Here is a 27,548-nt window from a genome sequence, read left to right on the forward strand (position 1 = left end):
CATTAGGCGAAATATAAAAAAAAAAATTAAAAATAAAATTCATAAATATATTATATTGTTACAAAATGTATGGATTTGAACTTTTTAACATATGTTAATTCAAAATATAAAACTGACTCTAATTTATTTTTTTATTAAATTCAATGAAATTAATTTATTAAAAATATTTTATATATTACATATTTTAAATTTGTTTACAAAATTGAGTGGGGTTAATTGAATCCCCTCATCTTAAGCTTGCTTTGTCCATGGCTGTACGTACAATAGTTACATGGATATGCCAATGAAAGGAGTAGGAAAAAATTGAGTAATTACACAAGTAAAATAGAGGGGAAGAAAGAACTGACGTACATCTTGTAAGTTTGAAATCTCAAAGCAAAATAATTGCTACGTTCTTTTACAAAATTTCTCTTGGAAGAAGAGATGTATTCTGATTTCCCAACACCAGTGATATTATTACAACAATGAATTTGAAACTTACATTTTTCCTAATATACGAAAAAAAAAAAAGCAATCACAACCAATGCTCAAAACCCTTTTTCTCAAGCATAAATGGCAATCAAATTGCAGAAAGACTAGCCCATTTTCCAAGTTCATAAGGATCAGCATAGTAATACAACTTAATCCTATTTGATAAAGACAGCCCTGCTGCTAAAGGCGCAGCTCGTAAGTCATAATCGTCCTGTTCTGCTGGGTCATCTGCGAATGCTGCAACATCACCCAGAAGCTTGAAGGAAACTCTGCGCGTTTGAATCTGTCTGGGAAAGTCAAAGTACATTGAGGTTCCGGCCCTAGCCTCTGGCAGTCGATACTCACCAATAATTACCATGCTGTGTGGTTCCTGTAATTTATTTATGTGATTTTTCAGTTTAGTTCCAATTACTTGATCAAACAAACCACTGGCCAACAAACTGGCGTCGTCCATGTTTAATGAGAGAGTGAAAATGGGAAAGGAAAAGGTAACTATAGATGATTTACTAAGCTTAGCCTTTTATCGTCATTTTAATAAATGGTTTAACCCCAATTTTCCCCCCTCTTTTTTCATGAGGATTTTCAACTGCTTTCTTACAACAAGCACAGGAGCAAGAATCACTAAAGGAACGGCAAAATTTGCAATCATAGGCTCCTAAAAATCTGTGGATGAGCAGACAGATAATCCATATGTATGTGTTGTAGAAGTGAGAAGCGTTCCTCACAATTCCTTTCCCTCCCATGCAAGTCCTACTGGAGATATCTAGTTGCACTTCCAACATGGCATCAATTATTTGGTTGCAAATGCTTACTAAAATTTAAAGTTGGTCTGATGATGATACCTGAAGTGCAGAAACTTGAATATGCAACACCGGAGGAGAAATGTGTCTATCTTCTAAAAATGTTACAGACGTATCCCATGTATCTACATCTGAAGATGGAGAATGGGTAACACGAGGCTTTATTGCAGTGAAGGCATCAAAACGAAATCCAGCAAGCAAAGGAGAAGAAGGTGGCAAATATTGCTCCAAGAAAAGATCATTGTCCATTAGCCTCTCAGCCTCAGTTGGAATCTGAGAAGTAAAAAATATATAAGTGTTAGAAGAAGAAGATTATCAGTGGTAGCGTCCACATACCATGACCAGATGTGATAGCAATTTGATACCTTGAATCTAGTCAACGGTGGAGCCCTCTCCAGCCAACTATTAAAATTCATCTGGTCAGATTCCTGTGATGTAAGCCCCATCTCTTTTTTCACTGGACTTCCAACTACCAAAATTCTTCTAGCATGAAGACATGGGTCATTTTCAACTGAGCCACCAAAAGAAGAACGTCTATTCACTTGCGCAAAAGGGTTCTCATCCAAGGATAAAAGATTAAAGTCTCTCTCAAAATTAACAGAACTTGATCCAGGTCGTGGAAGACGTACTGTTATCCAAATGATTCGGCATCTAACAGGATTCCTAAAGGAAAATTTCACATGCCTAGGTACTTCATCATCTCCACCTGACTTTTCTGGCCCATAAATTTCCGACGAAGATGGAACCAATGATTGAACATCCCATTTTCCCATGCATGACCTTTCTTCCTTCTGTATTTTATTGCTGGCCCAGATTTGAACCTGTGAACAACAATAAGACGGAACTCATCAAAGGTGAAAATATTGTAAAAAAAATGCAGATGAAATAATTGCAACAAGGAGCTAACTACCACGGGTATGGTAATAGCATGTAAGACTGAATGGAGAATTGAAGTTGATAAAATAACAGTAACAAAAATACAGCAAACCCATGGTACACAGCTAACATAGAACCAAGCAAGCAGAACAAGGAAACAAAAGAACTAATATTTGAAAACTCAATAGTCTTATTCAATCCTCAAAAATAAGGTAACAACATGAGTTGATTAGGATGCTCCATATGAGAACCAATAATTATTACAGAATAGAAAACCTTGGACTGAATACAAGTAGGAAAACTATGTTTACTAAATAAATTATGATATACTAAAGCATTAATATTGCCAACAGAAAATATCTGAACAAAACTTCTTAATAAAAATGTACGTGAAAAATCAAAATTTATTATTTAATAGAAATGATTACTAAATATTCTTTCCCTTTTCTTCACCAACAGCACAGTACAAAACAAACTGCGAAAGGAGAAGAGGAAAGAGATAAGAAAGGTCAGTGTAAAAAAATGAGAAGCTTGATTATTCCCTCAAGCCATTAGGGTATATATACTGTTACATATACACAGAAAAAGGAAGAAAACATATATACAGGCACTATCATTGCATGAAATCACTCTCTTAATCTAAGGCATAATTACGACACAATCTAAGGCACATTTATAGCAAGATTCTCAACACTCCCCCTCAAGCTAGAGCATACATGTCGTATGCACCTAGCTTGTTACAAATGTAGTCAATCTGATATCCTCCGCAAGATTTAGTTAGGATGTTTGCCAACTGGTCATTTGAATTCACAAAGCTAGTAGCAATACATCCTGATTCAACCTTGTGTTTGATAAAGTGACAATCTACCTCTATATGCTTTGTCAGTGATATCAATACCATGTAAACATGATGTCAATACCATGCTTTTGTTGCAAAGACAGACACAAGTATCAGAATTTAATGTGGAACTGAGTTAAGAATTATTGACACTGTTAAAAAGCTTTAAATGCAAGCCGAAAAGCTCAAGAGAAACATTAATTTCTAATGATCTAATGATGACGAAATCTCTGAAACTAGTCTTTCCAGCTAGTGGTATACTGAAAAATCTATACCCCTATATGCATGTGAGAACATACAACATGATTTTATTGTTAAGGTTAGAGCCTCCTTAACTCTTTGATGCCCAAGACCAAAAATATATTTCCCTGTCCAGCAATTTGTTTCCAGCATAAAAATTATTCTCATCAATAAAATTAGCATCTAATCATTTTTGCAAAGGTTTATTTCTATTGTAATTTAATAATTTACAATACCACTCCAGCACTCCTTGCCAATTCATCAATGTTAATAAACTCTTTGTTTGTAACATTCTTAGCAAATTGTTAAATTGCAAATTTGCTCCAATGTATGCTTTCTTGAGATAAATTCTATCCAGGCCTAGGAAAGGAAATAGGACTCTTTCTATGCTCAAACATTTGAAAGGATTTCTTTTGATCTCAAGCTAAATCTTTGTGGTATAAAACAGTAACCTAGAACTCATTTAAATTCCAATAATATTTGTGCTATAAAAACAGTAACCTAGAACTGAGATTATATTTCAATTGAACATAAATCTGACTATATGTGCATAGTCCATGTATTAGGCTAAATATAGGGCCTCATTATGGGTAACAACTAACTCAACTCAACTCAACTCAACTCAACTAAGCCTTTATCCCAAAAATTTGAGGTCAGCTATATAGATTCGCTTTCTCCACTCTAAACGAACATCAACAAAAATCTTATAAATAAGAAATGATATAAGGAAATGAAAGGGCAGGTGCACGTACATTAGGAGCATCAGCCACTGAATAGCCACAAGGACTAACAAGAAAGATAACTCCACTGACATCAGAAAGGGAACTAAGAACAATAACAAATTCGACAGAATTGGTAGTTGAAGGAGCTTTCCAATATGACTGTCGTGACCCAAATTTCAGTGGAGAAAGTAATGAGAAGAATGGTGCTGAATCTGTTGCCGTTTCAACCTACAATCACAAATACATTATCAAGCACCAAGTAGAAGTTCCAGATTGTAAAAACTTATGCAGCATGAAATCTTATAGCAAAATACTCACATCTAGCCATGCATTGGTCACCGGACCAAGACTACCATTTGTAATATTTGTTCAGTTACTACAAAAGCTTACTAACTCAGCCAAATATATATATATATATATATATATATATATATAAATAACTATTTAGGCTAGACCGTAGGGGTGATCGGTTCGGGGTTTGCCTAGGAACAGTAACTGAATTGAAATTTCGGTACGGTTCTGATTCGGTTCTTCATTGTTTTGATTCAAGTTCAGTACAGTTCTCGGTTCTTCGGTTCCGATTGGGATCGGTACTATTCCGGTTCGGTTTTCGGTTATTAAAACAATTTTATATAATTATTTCCTTAAAAAGTCATATTTGAATTAGTATTTAAGTTTTGAATTGAATTATTAGTACATAATATATCATATAATGTATCTTTTAGCTATACCTAAATTATATAATCTTTAACTTTAAGGTGCATATATAATTTATGATTAAATATATTATATAATATAATAGCATAAGTATATCATATAATATACATTTTAACTATTTATTAATCATATAATATTTAACTTTAAGATATAAATATAATTAAAAATTAATATATATATATATATATATATATATATATATAAGATAATAGTATATTTATAACTAAGAATGATAAGTTAATTTAATGTATTTATAATCAAAATTATTAAGAAAATATAAAAAAATGAAATATAATATTATGTTGTATTTAGTTCATAATTATATATACATACATAAGTATATATAATTATATTGAAAATAAATAATACATATAAAAAAAACATAGAAAAACATATATACAAATTCGATTCTCAGTTCGGTTCCAGTTCTGTTTCGGTACAATTCCAGTTCGGTTCTTAGTAAAAAACCAGAACCGAACCAAAATATCAAAATAAATTCGATTCGGTACAGTTCTTGTTCGTTCGGTATGGCTCTTCGGTTCGGTTCGGTTCCCCCAAGAACCGTGCATAGCCCTACTAAACCGTGTAGAGAGGCAAAGGAAGGGGAAGAAAAATGAGTGGTGGCACAGGACATAAAGAAACACATTTAAACCAACTTTATATTTACGTTATTTTAATAAGCAAAAATCTCCCCTCTTACAATCTTTTTTATTCTGTGTATAAGTAAAATAAGGCATGTATGTGGGTGAGCGCGTGTGTGCACGCCAATTTTTTACTTGATGTATACAGAAAAGTTACTTATTGTGATCAAAGTGCACTAAATTAAATCCTTCATAAAATAGAATCTACTAGCTATTATTTTCATATTCAAATTCTAGATCATTATTTATATATAAGCAATTAAGAAAAACTCTTACTATCTTTCATTTTTGTTAAGAACAAAATTGATTCGAATAAAATAATAATAAATAATTAAGCATGATAATAAGATTTTAAAACAACAAATAACAAATAATAACAAACTAATCAAATAAACATGTACAAGGAAATAGACTTATATATTAGTTTTACCAAGTTAACTGAACATGTACAAGGAAATAGACTTATATATTAGTTTTACCAACTTAAATGAAAATGAAATTCAGCTTTTCATTTTCTTACACCAACAAAACTAGGTGAAAAATTCAAATGGAAAAACCAAGTGGGATGTTATTTCCCACCATATAGCTCCTAATGCAAAGACAAATTACAATAAAAATTATTGTTTCATGATACTTAGATTTTGTTTGTTTTCTCCATATGTGGATCACTTTCAAGAGCAGTTTTGGCCTCTTTACAGGATGGAAATGAGGCACCATAAAACTTTTGAAGCAAAGAAACGATGTTTGTTGTGTGTGTGCGTATGCGTGGGTTTTTATTTTTTTTTGGGGGGGGGGGGGTTGCGGGGCAGGGGGGGTGTTGTAGTGTGATGAGGGGTAGCCCCTCACATTACAAAGTGGGACTGCACCCTGAATGCTGAAATCTAGTGAATATGACATTGACACCACTTGCATATATTGGCAGGACCGCAGGAGAGACATTGCTTACACCTTTTGTCTTAAAACTATATTTTATATGTCACAATTCTGGAGACCTTGCACTCTTTAGCTCAATATCACAAAACCTGGGCTCATCAACTAGACCAAGCTAGGAGTTCAGATTGAAAAGAAGACACAATGCGATATCTTGCCTCTCATTCCATCTAAGGCGATCCTATCTGATGAAAAATCACAACTGGGTTGGGTGGAAAACATTATCAATTTAATAAACCAATTGAGCAATTGATAAATTGAATCTACAGAATATATAATAAAAGTAAAAAGATCTCTGTAAATGCATAAAGATGGATATCTAACACCAGTCAATATCACAGCAATATTGGGCAACTGATTTTGGCAGATCCATCCAAATTTACTCATAGTCCAATATATAATAGCAAGGTTGTAATACAACAGGAAAAAGATAAATATCAAGTTCATAGACGGTAAGACCATACCGAGTGCAAGAAGCTAGCCAATGGAAATTCTGCAAGTGATTCTCCCCCAGAAAGCAGTTTTTGTAGGGCCTTGGCAGCTCGCTGACTGTCAGAAGACGGGCTTTTTTCATGAACACCACCCCTTAAGGGAGATCCTATAACCTCGTCCAAAGCTTTGTGAGCAGCACTGTCAGCACGATCCCTTCTTCGTAGACTAATCAAGACTCTCAAATAATCCAAGATCAATGCATCAAGGACAATGTCGCGGCAGCATTGTTTACAAATAACACTATCCAGTGGCACTGAACGACTTGTAGAACTGTCAATTTGGCTGCCATGGCTTGACCCACCCTGACTTGCTAGACCATTATAATTTGTAGCATCCTTCGAGTTACTACTCATAAGCCAAAGAGCTCCTCTCCCAGCACAACAAACTTTACAAACTTTTCTTTCGCATTCAGAGCATATCAAGATGGATTGTGAAGCTCCCACAGAGGACGTGACAGAGGATGCATGTGTTGGTGCCATTGTTTCAGCATGCACCTCACATATGGGACCAGAACAGCTATCCCCAATTCCAGAAACATTCCAAAAATCTATTACGTTATCATCAATATTACCCAGACCAATAGCAGCATTAAGTTTGTCCTCAAGCGAAGCTTGTCCAAGTAAAGCAAGGGTGTTTGCAACCCTGCACAATCTGCCCATGTATGATTCATCAATCAAAGCATTTGGATTTATTGTAGCAGGGTCAATACCAATGGACAACAAAGCTCTATCCCTTTCAGCAGCAGAAAGATTCAGACGGAGCCTTTCAATTTCAAGTTTCATTGCTTCAACAAAGTCAAACTTTCTTGTCTGCAAAATTAAACTAAATTAGTTCAATGAATTTTCTACTCTATCATGATAATAAATGAAAATTTGTCCACAGTCCTAATTTAAGCACTTCAATATATAAATATGCAATATAAATAATCACTTATACAAGCCCGTAGTAAAACCTAATAAAAATGTAATTTGTCCAACACTCTGTCCAAATTTAACAATCTATTTGAAAGAATTTTTAATCTCTTGAAGCAAGATGACTGGTGCTTAGAAGGTCCAGGATTGCAGTTGGATCCCATTTGGACCTGCTATGCAGGTTGCTTAAGCAACATCTTCAGCCCCAGTTTGTGAAAGCAACTACTTGTTAAAAGCCGGCCTACAGATCAATGCATGACCATACTTGATGTTGAGGCCTAAATGTGCATCATGCAAAAATCTACAGTGTGGCCTCAGCGCAGAGAAACTAAATATTAATATTTTTCTGGTCTTGATTTTAAGGCAATCAGAGTTGCTGCTTAATTAATCAGAATTAAACAGTTAATATGGTTAAATACATAAGAACGGCATGGTTGACAATGACAGGTTGTGGCCTCTGTTAAGCATGTTGAGAATCACCGGCCCAGGAGCGTAGATCATCAAACAGGCAAGCTTCCATGTTGTATTGGGTCGAAAATTTGGTTCTACACCACCAAAATGGCTAAATTCATGCTTGACAATTATAGATTGTGGCCTCTGTTGAGAATCATGGGCCCAGAAAGCATAGTAGGCTAAGCCCCAGGGAGCCAGACCTGCCCACCTGACTTCCCACCTTTTCTAGCTTACAAGTCAACCTAAAATAACCACTAAACTCTCATTTGCAGGTTGTCCTTCTCAATCATTTGGATGGTTTTATATTCTTTTGTAATGAATTCCAAAAAATATCAAGAACAAGTTTTTTGTTTTGATTATTTTTGGTTAATGAAACAAGATTTCTCGGTTATCTCAGGTTATCTTAGGAATGTTTGACCAGGTTTTTCACCTCACTCTCTATCTCCTTTAAGTTATTGAGCTCTTCTTTCCCCGTTGTTCTTATTTTTGCTTCTCTTCACCACACTTTTTCAACAAGTTCACAGCGACCCTTACAAATTGACTTATAAACACAAGATGTCCAAAGTTTCTTGATCAAAATGTACCAAACAACTTGGTACTTGGTAGGCAGATTTCTCTAATCTTTCTTGCTTCAATTCATTTGCTTTTTTTCTTGTTAAGAAATCGCACATCAGTTCAAGTTGGAGTTGTTTTCAATTGTCATTGGACCTCAGCGGCTCAGCCATGCATTAGCTTAATGGAAAATGAAGCAGTGAACAAATGATCGTGTTTGCTATTTTTTCAATTTTCCATTTGGAAATAGAAAATCAGAAAACTAAGAAACAGAAAAGAAAACTAGAATGAAAATGGAAATTTTTTTTAACAACTAAACAAGCCCTAGATATCTCAGCACTGAAAGACATCAGAGTGAGACCAAAGAATTTTTTTTTTTTTTGGGGAAGAAAGGAAATGTTAAGAACTATGCAAACATAACCTTACAAGGATAAAGCAAGCACCAATATTGCAACACAGAGAAAGAAGCAACAACATACCATTCGTGGCCCTGCAAGGTTCTTGAGACAATTAATGTACTTCTGCGCGCTACTTGCATCATGTGATGAAGAAAACTTACAATCAGTTACAGCACCATGATATTCAGTGGCAGCTTCGTCCAAGAAATCAAGCATGTCACTTCCCTCTTGGACATTATTTTGTGCTAGTGGATGAGAAACAGGTTCTGAAACCCCATCATCTCCAGTCAAAAGATCAAGCCAGTTTGCAGAAGTAGTTTTTTTCATTGATGGCATCACAGTTTCATTAGTTGAAGAAGTGTTAGAAAATGGATTGTTGTCTGCACTAGACAAGAATGGATTAGTTTTAGTTTCTTTAAGACCCTTTTTAACAACTTCAGCTATTCTTGCACCAGAGCCTTCATTATTAAATACACCGCTCCATGGAAGAGAAACTCCAAGGATCTCTATCTGTGACAAAATGCAATAAAGCATCAGTATACAGAAACAATTAAAGCAAACCTAGAATGCCAGAAAAACTTAATTCACAGAATAAATAAACGAAATAAAGGATAGAAAAGGTAAATCAACAACAATTTGATTTATTAAGCATGACAGACAGAAACACAAAATTCCCGTTTTTCTTTATTTATAGGAAAGTATAATCCCTCAAACAAAAGATATTGCCTGACCATCCAAACCTCCTCAGCATTCAACAAGGGAAGAAAATCATGCAAGAATGAACACAAATCTTGAAGTAGCAAAAACTGCTTCTGCATAACATTTGCCTTATCCAAGACCTCATGCAGTTTGGGGGAGGGGGGAAAGAAAATGGGGCTGTGGACCCACTCATCAAGAAATAAATTTGTGGATCCCACAGCCATTTTCTCTCCCCCTACCTTTTCCCCCCTTTCCCTCCCAAACACAAAATCAATGACACTGCCAAAAAATTGCTCAAGAAAAAATTAATCACAAATTTCACAAGTAACTACAAAACAAAAAGGGCATTAGCAAGTTTAAAAGTAGAGATTCAGCCAATATGTCATTGAACATTCAAGAAGAGATCTTAAAATTCCTCTAAATGAGAGCCCAAACTTAGAACTATATTTGTGAATATTTCCATCATCTCCAAGTCTGCCAGCTCAACAAAAATTGTACTTGAATTGTCACCAGAAAAGCTCTAATTCAGATTCCATCTCCAGACTCACTGGCCACACACCTTGGCTAATACCATTAACAAATTGAAAAAATCAACCTGTTCAGAGAAACAAGAGACACTCTCCCCAAACACCAAACAAAAAGTTATGTTCACATTGTTCTAGCCTTTGCATCTCATCTAATCAGTAGCAACAACTAATACAGTAGAGGACAAGAGACTTAAGAGATAGTATGTGACAAAGCATTAAGCCTTCCTTACAAGGTCAATCTTCTATTACTCAAAACAAGAGAGGATTAATGTATCCAAGAGTCCAAAACTACAAATGGAAAGGTCCACCATTAGGTTCCTTAGGCTGGAGGCAATTATAGTACTAGCCACCTACCAAACACCATAAGTTACAAAAGATTGCAGGATATGTAAAACTGAAAAGCTTTTTGCCCATAATAAATACCTTTAAAATTTTAATTGAACTGAACCTGCATTCACAATAAGTAATGACTAACTTACCAACAATATCCCTGTCAAAATTAATCAAGCTATCATAAAGCACTTCACAGTTGGTTTAAACTTTCAATCACATATGTAAGAGCTCAATGTAACGGCTTTTTTTTTGGCTCAGCAGTTCTCACATGCACAGATTTCCTTGATAACAGTTTTCATAAAGCCAGTCCACTCATGGCAATGCATTAAAAAAAAAAAAACTAAACAAATTACTGTAAAATCTTTACCATAATCAACCATAAAATCAATATGGATATAACAATGAAAGATAAACAACATATAATGCATCAGGAACATCACTGTGAGAACTGATCTTTACCTCACCAAAAGTCATAGGACTTCTTCCAGAAACAGCAGGATAAAATGTAATTGCCACAACACGGGTAAGGAAATCTAATTCTCCCTCTAGTTCTTCAAACTCATACAATAATGGAAGGGTGGTTGTATCTTGAGCATGAAGACGTGCACCAGCTCCTGTGATAGCCATATCCTCTGCACTAATTGGTCCTGGCAAGGGTATTAAAAGGTTTGTCCCATTTACACACTGAGGTATTGAAGCACCCTGTAAACATTCAACAAGTCCAAAGTAAGACACAGAAGAGCAAAAGATTGTGTTTGAGCCAATGAATACATGCAAAACTCTGTTATTTTGGTAATCTGAGCATGAACTTGCATGAAAGCTTTTCCATTCTCCTTTGGCAGGCTAACAGCAAATATATGTTAAAATTAACATATAACTATGCCTAGTAAAATCACAAAGTTTGTTTTTATCCTCAATATTAGAATTGGAGCATAGTTGGATCAGGAAGACAGGAACAGGTGGGCCCAGAGTAAGTTTCTGTACAATACATGTTAAGCAGGAAATTAAAAAGGAAAACAAAATCATGAACTTTGATAGTTGTTTAGACCCAATTCTGTTGAGCATTCTCAATTTGCTTAGGATTTCTAGGAGCCTGAAATTGCTGATCATAAACCATGAACATTAGAAGTTGTTTAGCAGTTTCAAGCTTGGAGAAATACATATCAAATTCAGAACTCTTGGGAAAACAGGGATATTGCCAAGCAAGCAGCCATCACTTTGAAACCACCAGAACTTTGGCTATTCCACGTTTTTCACTTCCTTTGCTGTTTCCTTCTTTTTCTAATGCTCATCAACAGAAGTTTCTCCCAACCCGATCTCTTCTTCTTCCAAACAAGCTTCCATACAATTACTAATAGGGAGGGAGGGAGGTGTTATAGAAAGTCAATCCTATAATTATGTACATAATATTCTTTCTTAATTAGTTAGCATAATTATTGGGATATCTTCCCAATTAGAATACTTAATTATAGGATTCTTTATATATAAATACCTTGTATCTCATTTAAGAAAATACACAGAAAATATTCTCTTCAGGAGGGAAGGGTAAAGAAGAATGTAATTAAATTTCTAGATGACCCATTAACTTACCAATAAACCAAAGGTGGGGAAATGCATATTCTTCATGTATAATTAAGAGCATATCCTATCCACCATAAGAGTAGGCGATAGTAGAGTATAGACAATTTTTAAGGAGCAAAATGTAAGAAACAGACAATACCTCTACAACAAGTTTAAGCCCATCTAGGTAGCGTCCCGTCCTCACATCAACTGTTGACGGATAAGTTGAATCATCTACCCCATGAGATACTGTTAGAAGAAGTTGACAGACATGGCAAGGCTCACCAAGATAGATAAAAAGTTCAACCACATCTGGAGCTTGTGGGCAAACCTGTTAGACCAAAAAATGACTTATATTAACGTGATTTTTAAAAACTAAAATGACCAAAGAAAAGAAGCACTAGCTGATTTCAATATGAAAGATACAAAGACAGCTGAAAAAGCTTTTGTTGCAATTCATATCATTTTTCAATAAAATGTAAGGATGAAAAAAGAAAAAGAAAAGAGAGAACATTCTAATACCCATATGAGATCTTTTTTTTTGAAGCTCAAAGGACTGGACCCACTTGGAAACATGTTGGCAACCGGCTTAAGAAAGAAACCACACGGTCGAGATGGTACCTGTAATGGTCAATGCAATATAACATAAACTGAATCATCTTTAATTTGGATATAAGTTGGTGCTTGAAATGAAAATTGTTTTATGCATAATTAAATATTTTGAAATAGAATGAGATGTCCCCTCCCTCAAAATAAATACCCTTGTGTACCAAAGCTAGTCATTCTGTGAGCAGTAGAGTTACTTCTCTTATCAATAAACATGGTTTGGTCAAGCCAAAAATTCAAGAAAATTATTTGATAGGCAACAATATCACAGGCTAAATTATAATCAGCTTTAAAAAAAAAATAAGCCTCATAAAGAGCTAGCAACAAAATGAAAATTTTGGTGCAAGTTGCTCGGTAACCTGAACCCAAAAGCCAAATCCAATAATTAGGAATCACTTCCAAACATACCACAATTCCATAGGGTAGATGACTAAAAACTAAACGATAGGTCAAATCCAATAATTTGGACTTGGAGTCACTAATACAACCACATTTCACTATGCTTGATGACTAATAATTAGAAGAGGCTTTAGAGCACCTTAAAATAATGACAGGTTTACTTGCAACTACTACAGAAAGCATCACAAAAAATTGCCAGTAGCATGTGTTGTAGGCTACTTTCTATTTCGGACACTCATCCCTTTAGATGCACTTTTTCTTTTAAATTTCCTAATGATGCAGAGGACCATTATGTTCAAGATGAATCTCATCACTTAATCTGGATCACTAAAACTTAAAAGAAAAAGGATCAACCATAAAGTCAGACTCAGAAGGGTTAAAGCTTAAAACTCAACCAAGTAATGTCCGCATTCTCTCTTGCGTCAACAGTCGTATTTTCTTTCTCTCTTTCTTTTTATTAAAAAATTAAAAAAAAAAAATTAACTAAGAGAAAAAAGAAAAAGCAGCTGAATAAGGTTTTATGATCCAAACAAAAAAGATACAAATGGAAAATAACTATGAATGCAAAAGAGCTCCATAATCCTTGTTTATATCCGCTAAAAATACTCAACTTAACTCAACTCAACTAAGCCTTTATCCAAAAAATTTGGGATTGGCTATATGGATTCGTTTTCTCCACTCTAAACGATTTTGGGTTAAATTCTCAGAAATGTCTAATGCTTCTAGATCATGTTGTACTACTCTCCTCAAAGTCAATTTAGGTCTACCCCTTTTTTTCTTTCTATCCTTTAACCTAATGTGCGCTACTTGTCTAACTGGAGCCTCCGTATGTCTACGCTTCACATGACCAAACCACCTCAATCTCCCTTCTCTCAACTTATCCTCAATTGGCACTACTCCTACATTTTCTCTAATACTCTCATTACAGACTTTATCTAGTTTAGTATGGCCACTCATCCACCTTAACATTCTCATCTCTGCAACTCTTATCTTAGACGCATACGACTCCTTTAGTGCCCAACACTCACCACCATATAACATAGCTGGTCGAGTGGCTGTACGGTTAAATTTTCCTTTCAACTTATTAGGAATCTTGCGATCACATAAAACTCCCGTGGCACGTCTACACTTCAACCATCCGGCTTTAATCCTATGACTAGCATCCTCCTCACATCCTCCATCTACTTGAAGGACTGAGCCGAGATATTTAAAGCGATTACTTTGGGACAGTACCACTCCATCCAAACTAACACTTTCTCTATCACCAGTTTGGCCTTCACTGAACTTGCAATGCATGTATTCTGTCTTCGTTCTACTTAACTTAAAGCCCTTTGACTCTAGAGTACTTCTCCAAAGCTCTAACTTTCTATTTACTCCTTCTCGCGTCTCATCTATCAGAACAATATCATCCGCAAGCATCATGCACCAAGGAATACTCTCTTGTATATGTTTCGTCAATTCATCTAAAACTAATGTAACAAAATAAGGGCTTATAGCTAATCCTTGGTGTAATCCAATTGAGATCAGAAAATCTCTTATGTCCCCTCCCACTGTGCGCACAATAGTAGTTGCTCCTTCATACATATCTTTCAACACTTGTATGTACCTAATAGATACCCTCTTTTGTTCTAACACATTCCATAAGACATCTCTTGGAACACTATCATAAGCCTTCTCCAAATCAATAAAAACCATGTGTAGATCTTTCTTCACATCTCTATATTTCTCCATCAAGCTTCTAATGAGAAAGATCGCTTCCATAGTTGAACGACCGGGCATGAAGCCAAATTGATTGAGAGAGATAGAAGTATCATGACGTAGTCGATGCTCCACAACCCTCCCCCACAACTTCATAGTATGGCTCATGAGTTTAATTCTCCTATAGTTTGAGCAACTCTGTATGTCTGCTTTATTTTTAAAAATAGGTACTAAAATACTCCTCTTCCATTCATCGGGCATTTTCTTTGAGTTTAGAATCTTATTAAATAATTTAGTTAACCATGCCACTCCCATATCTCCCAAACACTTCCACACTTCAATTGGTATTCCATCGGATCCACAGGCTTCACCCACTTTCTTTTCTTAAGTGCTTCCTTTACTTCTAAAGTTATAATCCTTCTAGTATAATTCACATTCTTTTCTATTGTTCTGTAGTCTACATTCATGCTATTACCATTTTGACTATTATTAAAAAGATCATTAAAATAATTTCTCCATCTTTCATTAATGTCATCATCTTTCACCAATACTTTTCCTTATTTATCCTTAATGCACCTAACTTGATTGAGATCTTGACATTTCCTCTCTCCTCCTTGCTAATATATAAATATCTTTCTCCCCTTCTTTAGTTCCAAGTTTCTCATATAACTTTTCAAAAGCCTGTACTCTTGCTTGACTAACTATCTTTTTTGCCTCTTTCTTTGCTATCTTATATATGCCTCATTATTATCACATTAGGTAATTTGTTATACCATTCCCTTTTTCTTTTCACTGCCTTTTGTACTTTCTCATTCCACCACCATCTCTCTTTTGAGGGTGGTCCATATCCTTTACACTCTCCAAGTACTTTTCTAGCTACTTCTCTAATCTTTGATACCATCTATATCCACATATCATTGGCCTCCATATCCATCTTCCATGCTTCGGACTCGATAAGCTCATTTTTGAACTTCACTTGCTTTACTCCTTTGAACTCCCACCACTTTGTTCGAGCTACAATATTTCTTCTGACCTTACTTGAATTGTTCCTAAACTTGACATTCAAGACCACTAACCGATATTGACTTGTTAAAGCCTCTCCTAGAATGACCTTGCAATCCTTGCATAGAGCTCTATTTGTCTTCCTAGTTAAGAGGAAGTCGATTTGGCTTCTATGTTACCCACTTTTGAAAGTCACTAAATGTGACTCTCTTTTTATAAAGTAGGTATTTGCTAATATTAGGTCGTATACCATAGCAAAATCCAAGATGCTTTTTCCTTCCTCATTTCGACTGCCAAAACCAAAATCAAAACCTCTATGAACATTCTCATAACATTGCCTATCACTTCCTACATGTCCATTCAAATCTCCACCAATGAAAACATTCTCTTCATTCGGTATGCTTTGCATTAAATCATCCATATCTTCCCAAAACCTTTGTTTACTCTCACTATCTAGCCCTATTTGTGGGGCATAGGCACTAACTACATTTATTGTTTCTCCTTCTAATACTAGCTTTACTAATATAATTCTATCTCCAACTCTTTTCACAGCTATTACAGCGTCTTTCAATATCCTGTCTATGATTATGCCCACTCCGTTCTTGTTTTTCTCTTTTCCGATAAACCACAGTTTGTACCCTGAATTACCCACTTCCTTGCTTTTCTCTCCTACCCATTTAGTCTCCTGAATGCAAGCAATATTCACCCTTCTCCTTCCCAAGGTATCCACAAGCTCCATTAATTTTCCTGTAAATGATCCAACATTCCAAGTACCAACCCTGATCCTCCTCCTATCCTGCTCCTTCCTAATTGGTCTCCTTCTATGATATCTTCTATTGTTTTCTATGTCTATCTTGTATTCTATTCCATTATCTGTTCTACTATCTGTTCTATGGACTAACTTCTTTACCCACACCTGTCCATGATGTGGGAACTCTTGCTCACTTAACACCACACCCGGGCGCCGGCATGGCGCATCGCTTTCGGTGAACGCCCTACACCCTTGCATATTTCTCACTACACCCTTGCATATTTCTCACTACACCCGGGCTCCGATGCAGCTCGTCGTAAGTAGAGGACGCCCTAACGTTTATGAATCCATATCATAAGGTGTAACGAAATTTTTACGCTGGTTGTCACCTACCGCAACTCTCCTCCTTTATCCGGGCTTGGAACCGGCTAAGCGCTAACTTCTTAGGCGGAGTTTTTATATCCGCTAAAAATATCCCTTCAAAAATCCATGAAGCAAAACATCATAACAAAGCTAAGGAAACTATCAAGTACTACAGAAGTTGCAGTTAAATATGGTCTTCAAACTCTAGCATTATACTCCAGCCAAATACACTAAACAAGTAAAAACATGCCACATCCCCAGAGAACCCTTCTTTCTTCTTCCTAACAAACATACTATTTACAAATATTTCAAAAGAGCCATTTCCTATCAAACCAGCCTAAATAAAAACTTAACCATAAAGGAAAATAATTTGAGTTAGGACTGTAAAAACGAAAGGTTGCTAAAACTAAGATGAGCCTAAACAATCCAAATTCCAAACTCATATATCTTTCTGTCAAAACCACTGAAGAAAAGAAAGAATCAAAGAATATTAAGCAACAAGAGAGAACTAGTAGTCTTTCATTACTATCCTATGTTTTTAGGAGAATCCTCCACTTTAGTTATACAATTTCAATAATCTGGACAATGTTGCCCATCATCCTGCTTCAAAATAAACAAGTTAACACCTCAAAAAGAGCTAGAGCTTCTCGCTCTCATATTTTTCTATCTCCAGCATAACTTCAAACTTAATTTATATATATATATAAACCAAAAATAAGATAAGAACATACATTTAGAGGTTTAACTGGAATTGATGGAAGATGCTTGAACAGTCTTATTCCAAGAAAGATTTCCAACTGCTTCTGACGAGAGCTATCCACAACTGCATTTTTATATCTTCTTTGTAAAGTAATTTTCATATTCTGAGCTGCAGAAAACTGTTTAAACTTTCCTGCTTCTTCATTGAATATGCTAAGAATTTGGCTATGCATAGCTTTAGAACCAGTATATAGTGTTGCATGGATATCACCAGCAAGAAGAAAAAGATCAGCTAGCTGAGATACAGGAGACAGAATTGTTGATCTCTTGAACTCCTCAAATGTCATATCAAATCTTTTCCAAGGTTTATCTGGGCAAGGATGATTCCATGTTGTGGTCCTGGTGTTATGATCAATGTAGTATGTCTTACCAGTTACAGCATCAGATCTTTTCTCCCAGCCTGGTGGCAATGGAGCACTATATCCACCATAGTTATCAACTGACTGATAACCATATACCATATCACTATCAAGTGATACGGCCAACCTCCTGCATTGTTCCACAAAAACTTGGAGGGCACCAAAGTAACTAGCAGCATTGGTTCTATCCAGAGAATCTGCACAATTAAAACGTATAACTCCATTTTGATGTGACCGTAAGCAGAAGGCACCAGCAAAATCATCATTATAGATGATTTCACCTCTGCAATCCTTAAGTCGTTGTCGTGAAGGTAAATAGTCCCCTTCAGATATGCCTATAGTAACAGTGGGTGCTTTAAGAAATTTCCACAGTCCTTCAATTGTTTGCTGTTCACCTTTTAGTTTTACACTGCCATGCCAATCATAATTTACTAGATGTAATCGAGTATAAGGAAGTTTTCCAGTTGATCTGATATAGTTTAGAGATTCCTCAAAATGCTGAACTAGGAGAGATTCTGACTTTCCTTCTCCATTCCTGAGAAGGTTGATGCACACAATGGGAACAAAGGCTTTCTTCTTCTGACCTTCCTCAAAAGTTGCATCTAAACTTCGAGCATCATATCGTTTACTCAATCTCTGATAATACTGTGAGCTTCCTTTATAAGGATCCCGATCTGAAACATAAATTTCTGCTTCTGCAGCTGTAATCTTTAGTTCTGCACCCCACCAGATTGGAATTGTGCCCCTTCGCCAAATGTAGGTGTTGAAAGGAACACTCTGCCCAGTCTTTTTGGGGACCCATACGAGTTGCTCACATTCCACTTCATTTCCTGTTTATGTGCATTCTTCACAAATTCAGCAAAACTAACTTAAAAACCACAAATAAATAACATGAGATAAAAGCAATAAAATGCAACAAATGCAATATCAATTACATAGAAATGAAACAAAAATGCAAACCAAAATAAAACAAAACAAATATATGGAATAAAAAAGTTATCCATGCATGACAACCGGACCAAAGTAATTACAATGCCTTATAAACAATACGAATGCATCTGCAAAAAAGGCACTTTTACATGATAGCATATTTCTACAAAAATAAAAGCCATAGCCTGATGCACTCACTACATACCTACAGGCTGTGAAAATTCAAAACTTCAGAAAAAGGCCATGTCTAGTTGAGCATTAAGAAGGAAAAAAAAAAGGCAGAAGAAAACACATCCACTATAATTCCTCACCATTGTACGTAATAAGATGGGTATGTCCAATTAGAAAAACAAAATCTGATTCATAGAGTATATTACCTGTGCTAAAACATGAATTTAACCCCCTAGCCAAGTATCGGGTGCCAGGATGGAGCCTACTACGACGAGCTGTAAGAGCAACAAGCCCTTCTAACTGACCCAAGCTTCCAAAACTTCGACATTCTGCAAAGCCCTATACATTAATATCAAGCAAACAGAATCAAAATGTAAAACTTATATGTTAACCACTTTATTTATCTCCTGTTAAGATAAATAAGACTGCAGTACAAGTAAATCCGGGTGAGCATAGGTTAGGCAAAAATAAATGCAAATAAAGAGAATAGAAAGTAAAGCATGCAGATAGTCTCACAGTCAAGCGATGAGGAAGAAGTAGCTAAAACTGGACTAAATATAACAGAAAATCAACTAAAGCTTGATACATGGGTAAATAAAATAAAAAAGTCATAAGATTCCAAAGAGCATGTATTCAACAAATTAAAATTTTAGCAGGTAAAACATAACAGGGAAAGCAGAAAGCAGCATTATATGGCTGTGAGGTGTCAGAGGCTCAAACAAAAATCAGAAACTAAGTTAAAAAAGTAGATAATTTGTTCACACCCAGAACCAGAAAACCAACAATCCCAAACTTCATCTTGAACGTCATTTATATACACCCAAATAATTTTTAAAAGTTATGCAATCATAGTAATCAGTAGCATGGATAAGCTGATGGATATTTATATAATATTCTACAAAAGGATAAGTTCAAATTAGAATTTTCTCAAAAAAACTCAAAAAGTAATGATAAATCGGAAATACAATGATGCAACACAAATACTGTATAGGCTAGATTCCCAATTCAAGATGATCTTCTGACCAGATTTTAAGATGTGATCACATAATGGATCAGAGCGATTCTAAGTTGCCTTGTAGTAAGCTGGAAGTTGCAGACGCATCCAAACTGGACAGTCTAAGGATATTTAAGCTTCAAATCAGAACAGATAACTTTATTTATACTGTTCAAATCTGTGTGGGAGAGAGATGGCTAAAAGTGCTATCAATTCCAAGTTGATGTTCAATTATTGTTATCAAATTTGGTTGACCAGACAACCAGCATAACCGACCTGCTCTGGCTGGAGTTAGTTCAGCTTTCTAAGTTTGCTGAGTTGCCTTTGACTACAAAAACATAAGGACTAATACAAAATAAAACCTTTGACAAGTTGTTTGATGAACCAATCTAAAGCAAAAGTAAACCTCAAACATCGAAACCTACGTCTGTATTTATATTATATTTGACAGTTAGTTAAAAACTCTATTGTCACTCTCTCCTACGATAAGACTTTATCATTTGTTAACCCTAGTTCTAAAAAGAAGTAGCTTGTGTAATTTTAGAGTCTATAATCCAAGGTGTCATAGTTAGGATTTTTATTTTGTTAGTGGCAAGCAAAACACAATTTTGGCTTTTCACCTTTATTTATCGTATTTTAAGAACCACACCAGCCTGAATAAACCTGTATATATCACATTTAACCATAAGAATTATTGACAAGAAAAATCATAAAAGAAATAATATAAGAATTGTGGCAACAGGACAAAACCAAAACATCAGTAGTTGGTTGGTTCCAATAGTCTGCATGTTAACTCTAGGTCAATAATTTGCAAATTGTTGATTCCTATCATAGATTATCATCTGAAATACTCAAATATAGGCAGAATAACCCACAACCACAAGCGATCATGAAACGAAGGATTACAGATTATTACTCACAGATTAGCAGTTGAAAAATGGGAAAGTTCCAGTGCCACATTTCATTACTAATTTCTTCATAGATAGCATTTCTTACCATTGTTGAATATATTGTTAGCGATGTGCTCTAACAAATTAAGCTTTTAGAGAAAGCAGTTGTTTTAACATGACATAATAATATACGATTACTTTCCAAGTCCCAAAACATCAGTTGAACTCTCCAGTGGAGGGTTGAGAGTTAAGACCCACAGGTGACAAGTGCAGATCACAATGTTAGCTTACAACTTAACAGTTTAAGCTATTAGAGCAAAAGATTGTTCAACAGCCCCAGGAGTCAGGACAAAGATTTGAGTTTGACTGTATTGTTTAGGCTTGCACCTAAAACTAACAAAGCCAACTCATTAGCAAAACCATTACATTCCTTCATTTAATAATTTCTTGTCACCTCATCAATATCTCATGCATGTATGCATGCTGTAGCATACAGCTCTGCAATAAATATACACACATGCAACTACATAACTGAAAAAATCAAACAACAAAAAACAGACATTTGGAAAGAAGTCAAGTTAAAAGCATTGTGCACAGAATCTGAGTTGTGAAGCAAAACCTGCAGAAGAGTGACACAGTGCAGTGGAAGCCCAATGTCTTTGAAAGATGTTGAAAACCATCCATTCCAAACAAATTCATCATCAGGATTTTCCAAGAGCATGTGGCTTGGAAAAGGTCGAGTGATGTCTCTTGTCTCACAGAAATAGTGCTTCCCATCAATGTCAAGCTCAGTTAAATCTTGAATATTCTTTATTTCTCCTTTACCCTGCTGCTGAGGATTCTGAAGAGATATTTTGATCCATTGACTCTCTGTCACAGTATATACACAACCTCCACCAGGCAAATTTGGAATGCTGGCAGTTAACTTTGTAGCTACAAGAAGCAACCCAAAGCTTCCTAGGGCAGCATAACCTAAAATTGCCCTTGCATAAGTTGTACTCCTACACAGCCACCGGGATCCATTTGTAATGTAATCTAAGGCTTCATCTTCAGATTTGAAGATATCAAAGCCCAGCTTCCCACTGTAGCAAAGTGCTCCGGTTGTTGGATCAATATATATCACCTGAGTGTCAGTCCTAGATGACAAGCTGGCAATAATACACACCTCACCAGAATCCAAAGTCACAACAACAACAGATGTGTGTCTTGAACCACCAACTGAATGCAATCAAGCAGAAAAGCAGTGCATGAACAGAATAGCACAAAATATGAGCATTTTCATTCTTGTTTCAGAAGTAATTATCAAATAAAGATATGAACTCTTGGGCATTGTTTATCGAAGTGAAAAACAAGAAGTGAATCATGATAAACCTACAAGAACAATAAATAAAAAATGAAAATAAAAAAGAAACCAATATGAAATGAATTATGAGGTTCTAAGCAATGTCAATATTTTGGCCAACTGCACTTTAAAGCAAGCGCCTTAACCAGAACCCAACAGAATTTTCCTCTATTTCTTTTTTCAGAACGTTAATTTTCATCAAGATAGTAATTAAGCACAATTCATAAAATCATCCAGATACATAGTCAGAATCTAGCCAAATGACTAATCACACAAGTATCCTATCTACAAACCATGAGAAACCACTATTATAAATTCATTTAGTTCACAAAATTCTTAAAAACTGAAATTATAACAACTATTCTCCAAGGAGCCCCTACTTACCAGTAAAACACAAGTAACCAATCTTCTTTACACAAATAGTATAACTGCTTACTACTGAGACAAGCTTGAGCAAAGGGATGATGAACTCACATCAATCTACTTAGATTTTTAATATGGCATACGGAATTGCTAATAACACAATCCACATAAATTTTCATTATCAGCTGAAACCATCAAAATTCAATTTGATCCAATTGTGAATATGAGGTATCACTTGTCAGCCCATTGACACAATTATAGAATTCAATATTCTTCAAAGGCTTCAAAATTTCTTCCTCAAAACTGTGAAAATAATCCAGTTTCTTCCTCAACAGCCTCAAAACGGAAAACCAAAGGACTGACTATTACTTTTTCCACCAGCAAACCAACAGAGGTTCTTTTCTCACATATAGTTGAGACACTCAGGTTGTTTTTGATATCGATCATCAAATATCTTATTTCTCTTGACATAATGGCCCACACCAAATAAATATTGTGAAAACCATTTAAAGGTTCTTTTGGACTGATGGATGATCAACAAAACAATCAATTGCATAAATGGCTCAAGGTTTACTTAAGGGAAGAGGAGTAATTTAAAGAGAATCTGTGAATTAAAAAAAAAAAAAAAGTGAATCTGTGAATCATGGGACAAATAGTACGCTGCTTGTCCGCTAAGAAAGCCTCAAGTGATGTAAGCAACAACAGCTCCACTTGCACAATGAGATAAACACTTCCATCAACACCAAGGGGAAAGTTTTTGCCAGTTTATGTGGGTGAGTGGCCCACAAATCATGAAATACCAGTCACATCCCTTAGGAAATCCCAAGTCAAAAGCATGGCTCTTCATGCAGATCTTCACTCCCTATGTTGATTCATTCTTCTAGCCACCAAGTTAGAACCTCTAAAACATCCCATAAACTTTAAGAACTAAATCTCCAATGTGGGTCACAACTCACAACTACTGACATATATTCAAGCTACAAGGAGGCACAACACTTTGGCATAGCTGCTAAAGTTACTTAACATTCCTTGGAGTGTGCCAGAACCTAACCTTGAAACAGTAAGCTTATAAAATCTCTTAGAATGTTAATCTTCAAGGAGTTCTAAAGTCTATGACATCTCTTTAAAATGCTGCACATAAAGTTCTCTCAAGTCTCAAACCATTCTAAAAAATGTGGCTACCTAATTTGGGAGCCCAGTATCACATCCTAAAGATATAATCCATGATCTATGTCCTGATATGAGGAAAAATTACTTGTGATGGGTTTCGTGATATACTAACCCCAACCCCTTTACATGCCAACTTTAGGGTGGTTCTTCTATCAACAAAAATCAAAAGTGAGAAATCCATGAATGATGATAACAACTGCATTAATTTGACAATGAAAAACAAGGTACATAAGCTGTTTAAGGCTTTTCCCGAGCTATTTCTCATAGATAATTTTACACTAGCGGTTAGCCAATTTTCAATATATATTCATCAAATACGTAGTATGATACTCACCAGGTGATTCCATGCGCACTCAATAAATTTGACTAATAGTTACCGACTGCCTCAGATTTTAGCACCTGTGATGGAATGAGCAAATAATCCAATGAAACGGAGCTGAGAAAAGCAGAAATACTCATTGACTGAAATAGTAATAAATAATAATGAACAAGCAGCAGAAAACTTCCTATAGCAAATATATTCTCTTACAAAATAAATAATTGAAACTGAAATGTTGAAGAAAAGAAGAGTGGGTCTCTGTCTATTGTAAAACTAGCAATATTCTTACTCTACAACTTGGTTCAAAAAACTGAATATAATGCCACAAAAGTGGGAGAGTTCCAAAATAAGTTAACCTCATCCACTTAAAAAAACATAGTTTTATTTAAAAATATCCTACCACCAAGGAGTTTAGAAATATTTACCCAAACTCATGTAAGTGCTAAAAGTGCAGCGAAGTGAAGAATTAAAATTAAAATTGTTCTCTCTCCATATTTCCAGGAATCATAGACAAGATTTGAATTAAGATCCAAAACACCAAAATGGCCCTTTCCCAACAAGAATCCGTATGGCTTTCAATCTTAGAAAGGGCTATCCTTCCTCTCCACACCCAATCAAAAGCAAAACAAAACCAAACACACTTCCAGAAAGCAACTTCCTGCCCTCTACATTAAAGATCTTAAGCTAGATTCAACAAACAAAAATAAATAAAATACTAAAATCGAAGAAACGAAGCCCCTATTTCGTTCAAATCTATCATGGAATTCATTTGCAAATGAAAAGAATTCCATGATGGACAAATGAATGAATTCCTTTGTTTGCTATAATGTATATTAAATATAGAATTCATTTCAAATGAAGTTAATTATGTTTGGCATAAATGTAGAATTCAATTCAATATTCTTTTTTTTTTTCAAAACTATCCTTTTACATCTACCACCACTATCACTCTAACATTAACACTACCACCACCACCCTATCACAACCACTCTGCCGCTGCCGCCACTTCACCACTGCAGCCACCACTTTACTAGACTGTTACCACACCAAAGATGAGATGAACAAGAATCCTAATTTACTAGACTTCACTCAATGAACTGAGATTTGCTGTACGTTCCATTATAAACCATAAGAAAAGAATAACATTGAAAAATTGCATGATGTGTTTTAATCAACATATATAAGAATGAAGGCTTTCTTGCCACTGACAAATGATCCATCAGGAATCACCTTAAGCACATTGAATCTAAGAGTCTTTGATAGTGGCCTGCATTTGTCAAAAATTTGAACCAAAAAAGGGGACAATGACCAATGAAAGAGACCAAAAATTGTAAAAGTACACCAGTTAAAATAAATCACATGGAGATACTGAAACTAACCTGCATTGCCCAATAATAACATGATCGCCTTCTTTCACAGGCAAACACGGAGATATGTGCGCCAGAATATTTGAATGTCTCTTCTCATATCTATGAAAAAGAAGAGGGCAAAATGATACAATTGCTACAAAAGCAAACTACTGTCATAAATAATTTTGGATAGACACATCCATCCCGTAATTTTTTGTACCTCAATTGTACACTCACTGAATAAAGCTATATTATTAATAAATTTAAAAGTGCCTTGATTTGATCATGCAAATAATAATCTGATCACAGTGCATAACTTGACTAAATGACAACTCAACCAATGCTTGCTAAATCTCTACGCCTCACCTGGAGCTGTACAGAAATTCGAATGCAGAACCTTTTGTATTACCTAAAGCCAAATAATTTCATGGGAAGCCAAATTAAGTATCATACAGAAAATTATGCAACGCACATATACTAATGAAGTTAAATCAGGCATTAGAAATTCCAAGTATAGAGCACAATGAAAAATCACAACTACTGATGGCAAAAAACAGCTGAAAATGAACCAATAGAGGTAGGATTTAGTCCAATGGATTCAAGAACAAACTACCAAATCATACCACAAAGTCATGATTTAAACTGAAATTTTATTAAATATAATGCGTTTTACAAATAATTCCCATGAAACAGTAAGTATATTTAAAGTGTTTTTAGAGACCTACTTCTAACAACAGTTATGGCAAATAATACAGAACAAGAAACCGGATTTATTTTCTGCAAGGTGCCATTCTTGGTTAGACCAGGGCCATGCAGTTCAAACTAGAAAAATTAAGCAAAATGTAAGCAAGCAATAATTTAAGGCACATTTGTTCAACCTGATACTTTTTTTTCATGAAAAGCAAACAGAGAAAGTATGTGTAAAACAAACTGGAAAATCAAATTCCACCCAACATTTGTTCAGAGGAAAATTGAAATTTCTAATCTACAGAGGAAAACAGAAGTTATCGATTGATATGAATTGCATATGATACTCATACCACAAATTAAAAAGAAAAAAAACTGATCCAGTAGACATATGTTGAAAAATTACAACATTGACTTAGCTAGTCAAAATATATATAAGCCCAAATTAAATGAATTAAATTATAATTTGACATACCAAAGCCGGACTGAGTTGTGAATTTTAACTGCCATAAGGCTATATAATTAAGCGCCAACCGTGTGATTGCACTTAAGGGAGAAATATTAAGAATTATAGATCCCGCATCAGAAAAATATAAACAAAAAGCTAGTCATTCTGATGTGTAATTGATTATATGAGCTAAAATTAAATGAATTAAATTATAATTTGACCAGCACTCCCTCCCAATTTAACAACATATCATACATGTGAAGGAACAAAGTTTAATAGCATCTATAGTGAAAGAAACTCAATTCTAGCAAAACATGAATCAGACAAGGAACATCTAATCCATTAACAAAAAGCACTGGTTTCCAAATTTCTCAATCCATTAAGAATCAGATTCTTCTCATTTCTTGAGGAAACTATGTAACAAACATCTCATAAACAAAAAGCACACACAAACAGATCCTAGATGCATCAGATCTATGGAGAACACAAAGAAATCATGTAACAAATAATGCCATGGAAGGAAGCATAGAAGGCGAACTTACAGAGAGCTCAGAAGCAGGATCCAATAGAAGCAGACGGTAAATGAAATCAGGATGAGAAAATTACCAAATTGGTTGATTAAGGAATTTGAAATTAAATTGAGAAACGGAGAGATTGAAGATTTCAGAGAAAGCAGAGAGACATTCAAATGCGAAAGAGAAAGAAAAGTTGAGTTTATGTGTTCAAATGGTAAAACACGAACAAAGAAGACGAAGACGAAGAAGAAGAAGATAGAAACGAAGATATTG

At 35.1% G+C, this 27,548-nt stretch overlaps 1 protein-coding gene across 7 annotated transcripts; it reads right to left on the minus strand.

The window, feature by feature from the left end:
• Positions 1–339: 339 nt before the first annotated feature.
• Positions 340–27,548, minus strand: LOC110633829 (probable phosphoinositide phosphatase SAC9). 7 transcript variants are annotated; one of them, XM_058136417.1, is made up of 17 exons: positions 27,303–27,547; positions 25,992–26,034; positions 25,656–25,745; positions 25,507–25,543; positions 24,292–24,356; positions 21,702–22,300; positions 19,405–19,537; positions 17,711–18,927; positions 12,683–12,781; positions 12,321–12,491; positions 11,060–11,302; positions 9,123–9,551; positions 6,700–7,536; positions 3,978–4,175; positions 1,637–2,092; positions 1,314–1,544; positions 340–841 (listed from the first exon to the last, which is right to left on the minus strand). In XM_058136417.1, the coding sequence occupies exons 5-17, from the start codon at positions 24,302–24,304 to the stop codon at positions 560–562; spliced, it is 4,908 nt and encodes a 1,635-aa protein (XP_057992400.1). In that variant the 5' UTR covers positions 24,305–24,356; positions 25,507–25,543; positions 25,656–25,745; positions 25,992–26,034; positions 27,303–27,547; the 3' UTR covers positions 340–559. The 7 variants fall into 7 exon arrangements, with proteins under 7 accessions (XP_057992400.1, XP_057992413.1, XP_057992416.1 ...); XM_058136430.1 differs by having other exon boundaries at positions 25,507–25,559; XM_058136433.1 differs by lacking the exon at positions 25,992–26,034.

The sequence above is a fragment of the Hevea brasiliensis genome, chromosome 2 (genome assembly GCF_030052815.1).
Source record: "Hevea brasiliensis isolate MT/VB/25A 57/8 chromosome 2, ASM3005281v1, whole genome shotgun sequence".
NCBI classification, from domain to species: Eukaryota; Viridiplantae; Streptophyta; class Magnoliopsida; order Malpighiales; family Euphorbiaceae; genus Hevea; species Hevea brasiliensis.

Excerpts from the sequence above, each read along its gene's own strand:
- LOC110633829 (XM_058136426.1), bottom strand. Across the intron at positions 18,928-19,404 it reads AAATTCATGTTTTAGCACAG|GAAATGAAGTGGAATGTGAG; the intron begins GTAATATACTCT and ends GCACATAAACAG. Across the intron at positions 1,545-1,636 it reads CACCGTTGACTAGATTCAAG|ATTCCAACTGAGGCTGAGAG; the intron begins GTATCAAATTGC and ends TTTACTTCTCAG.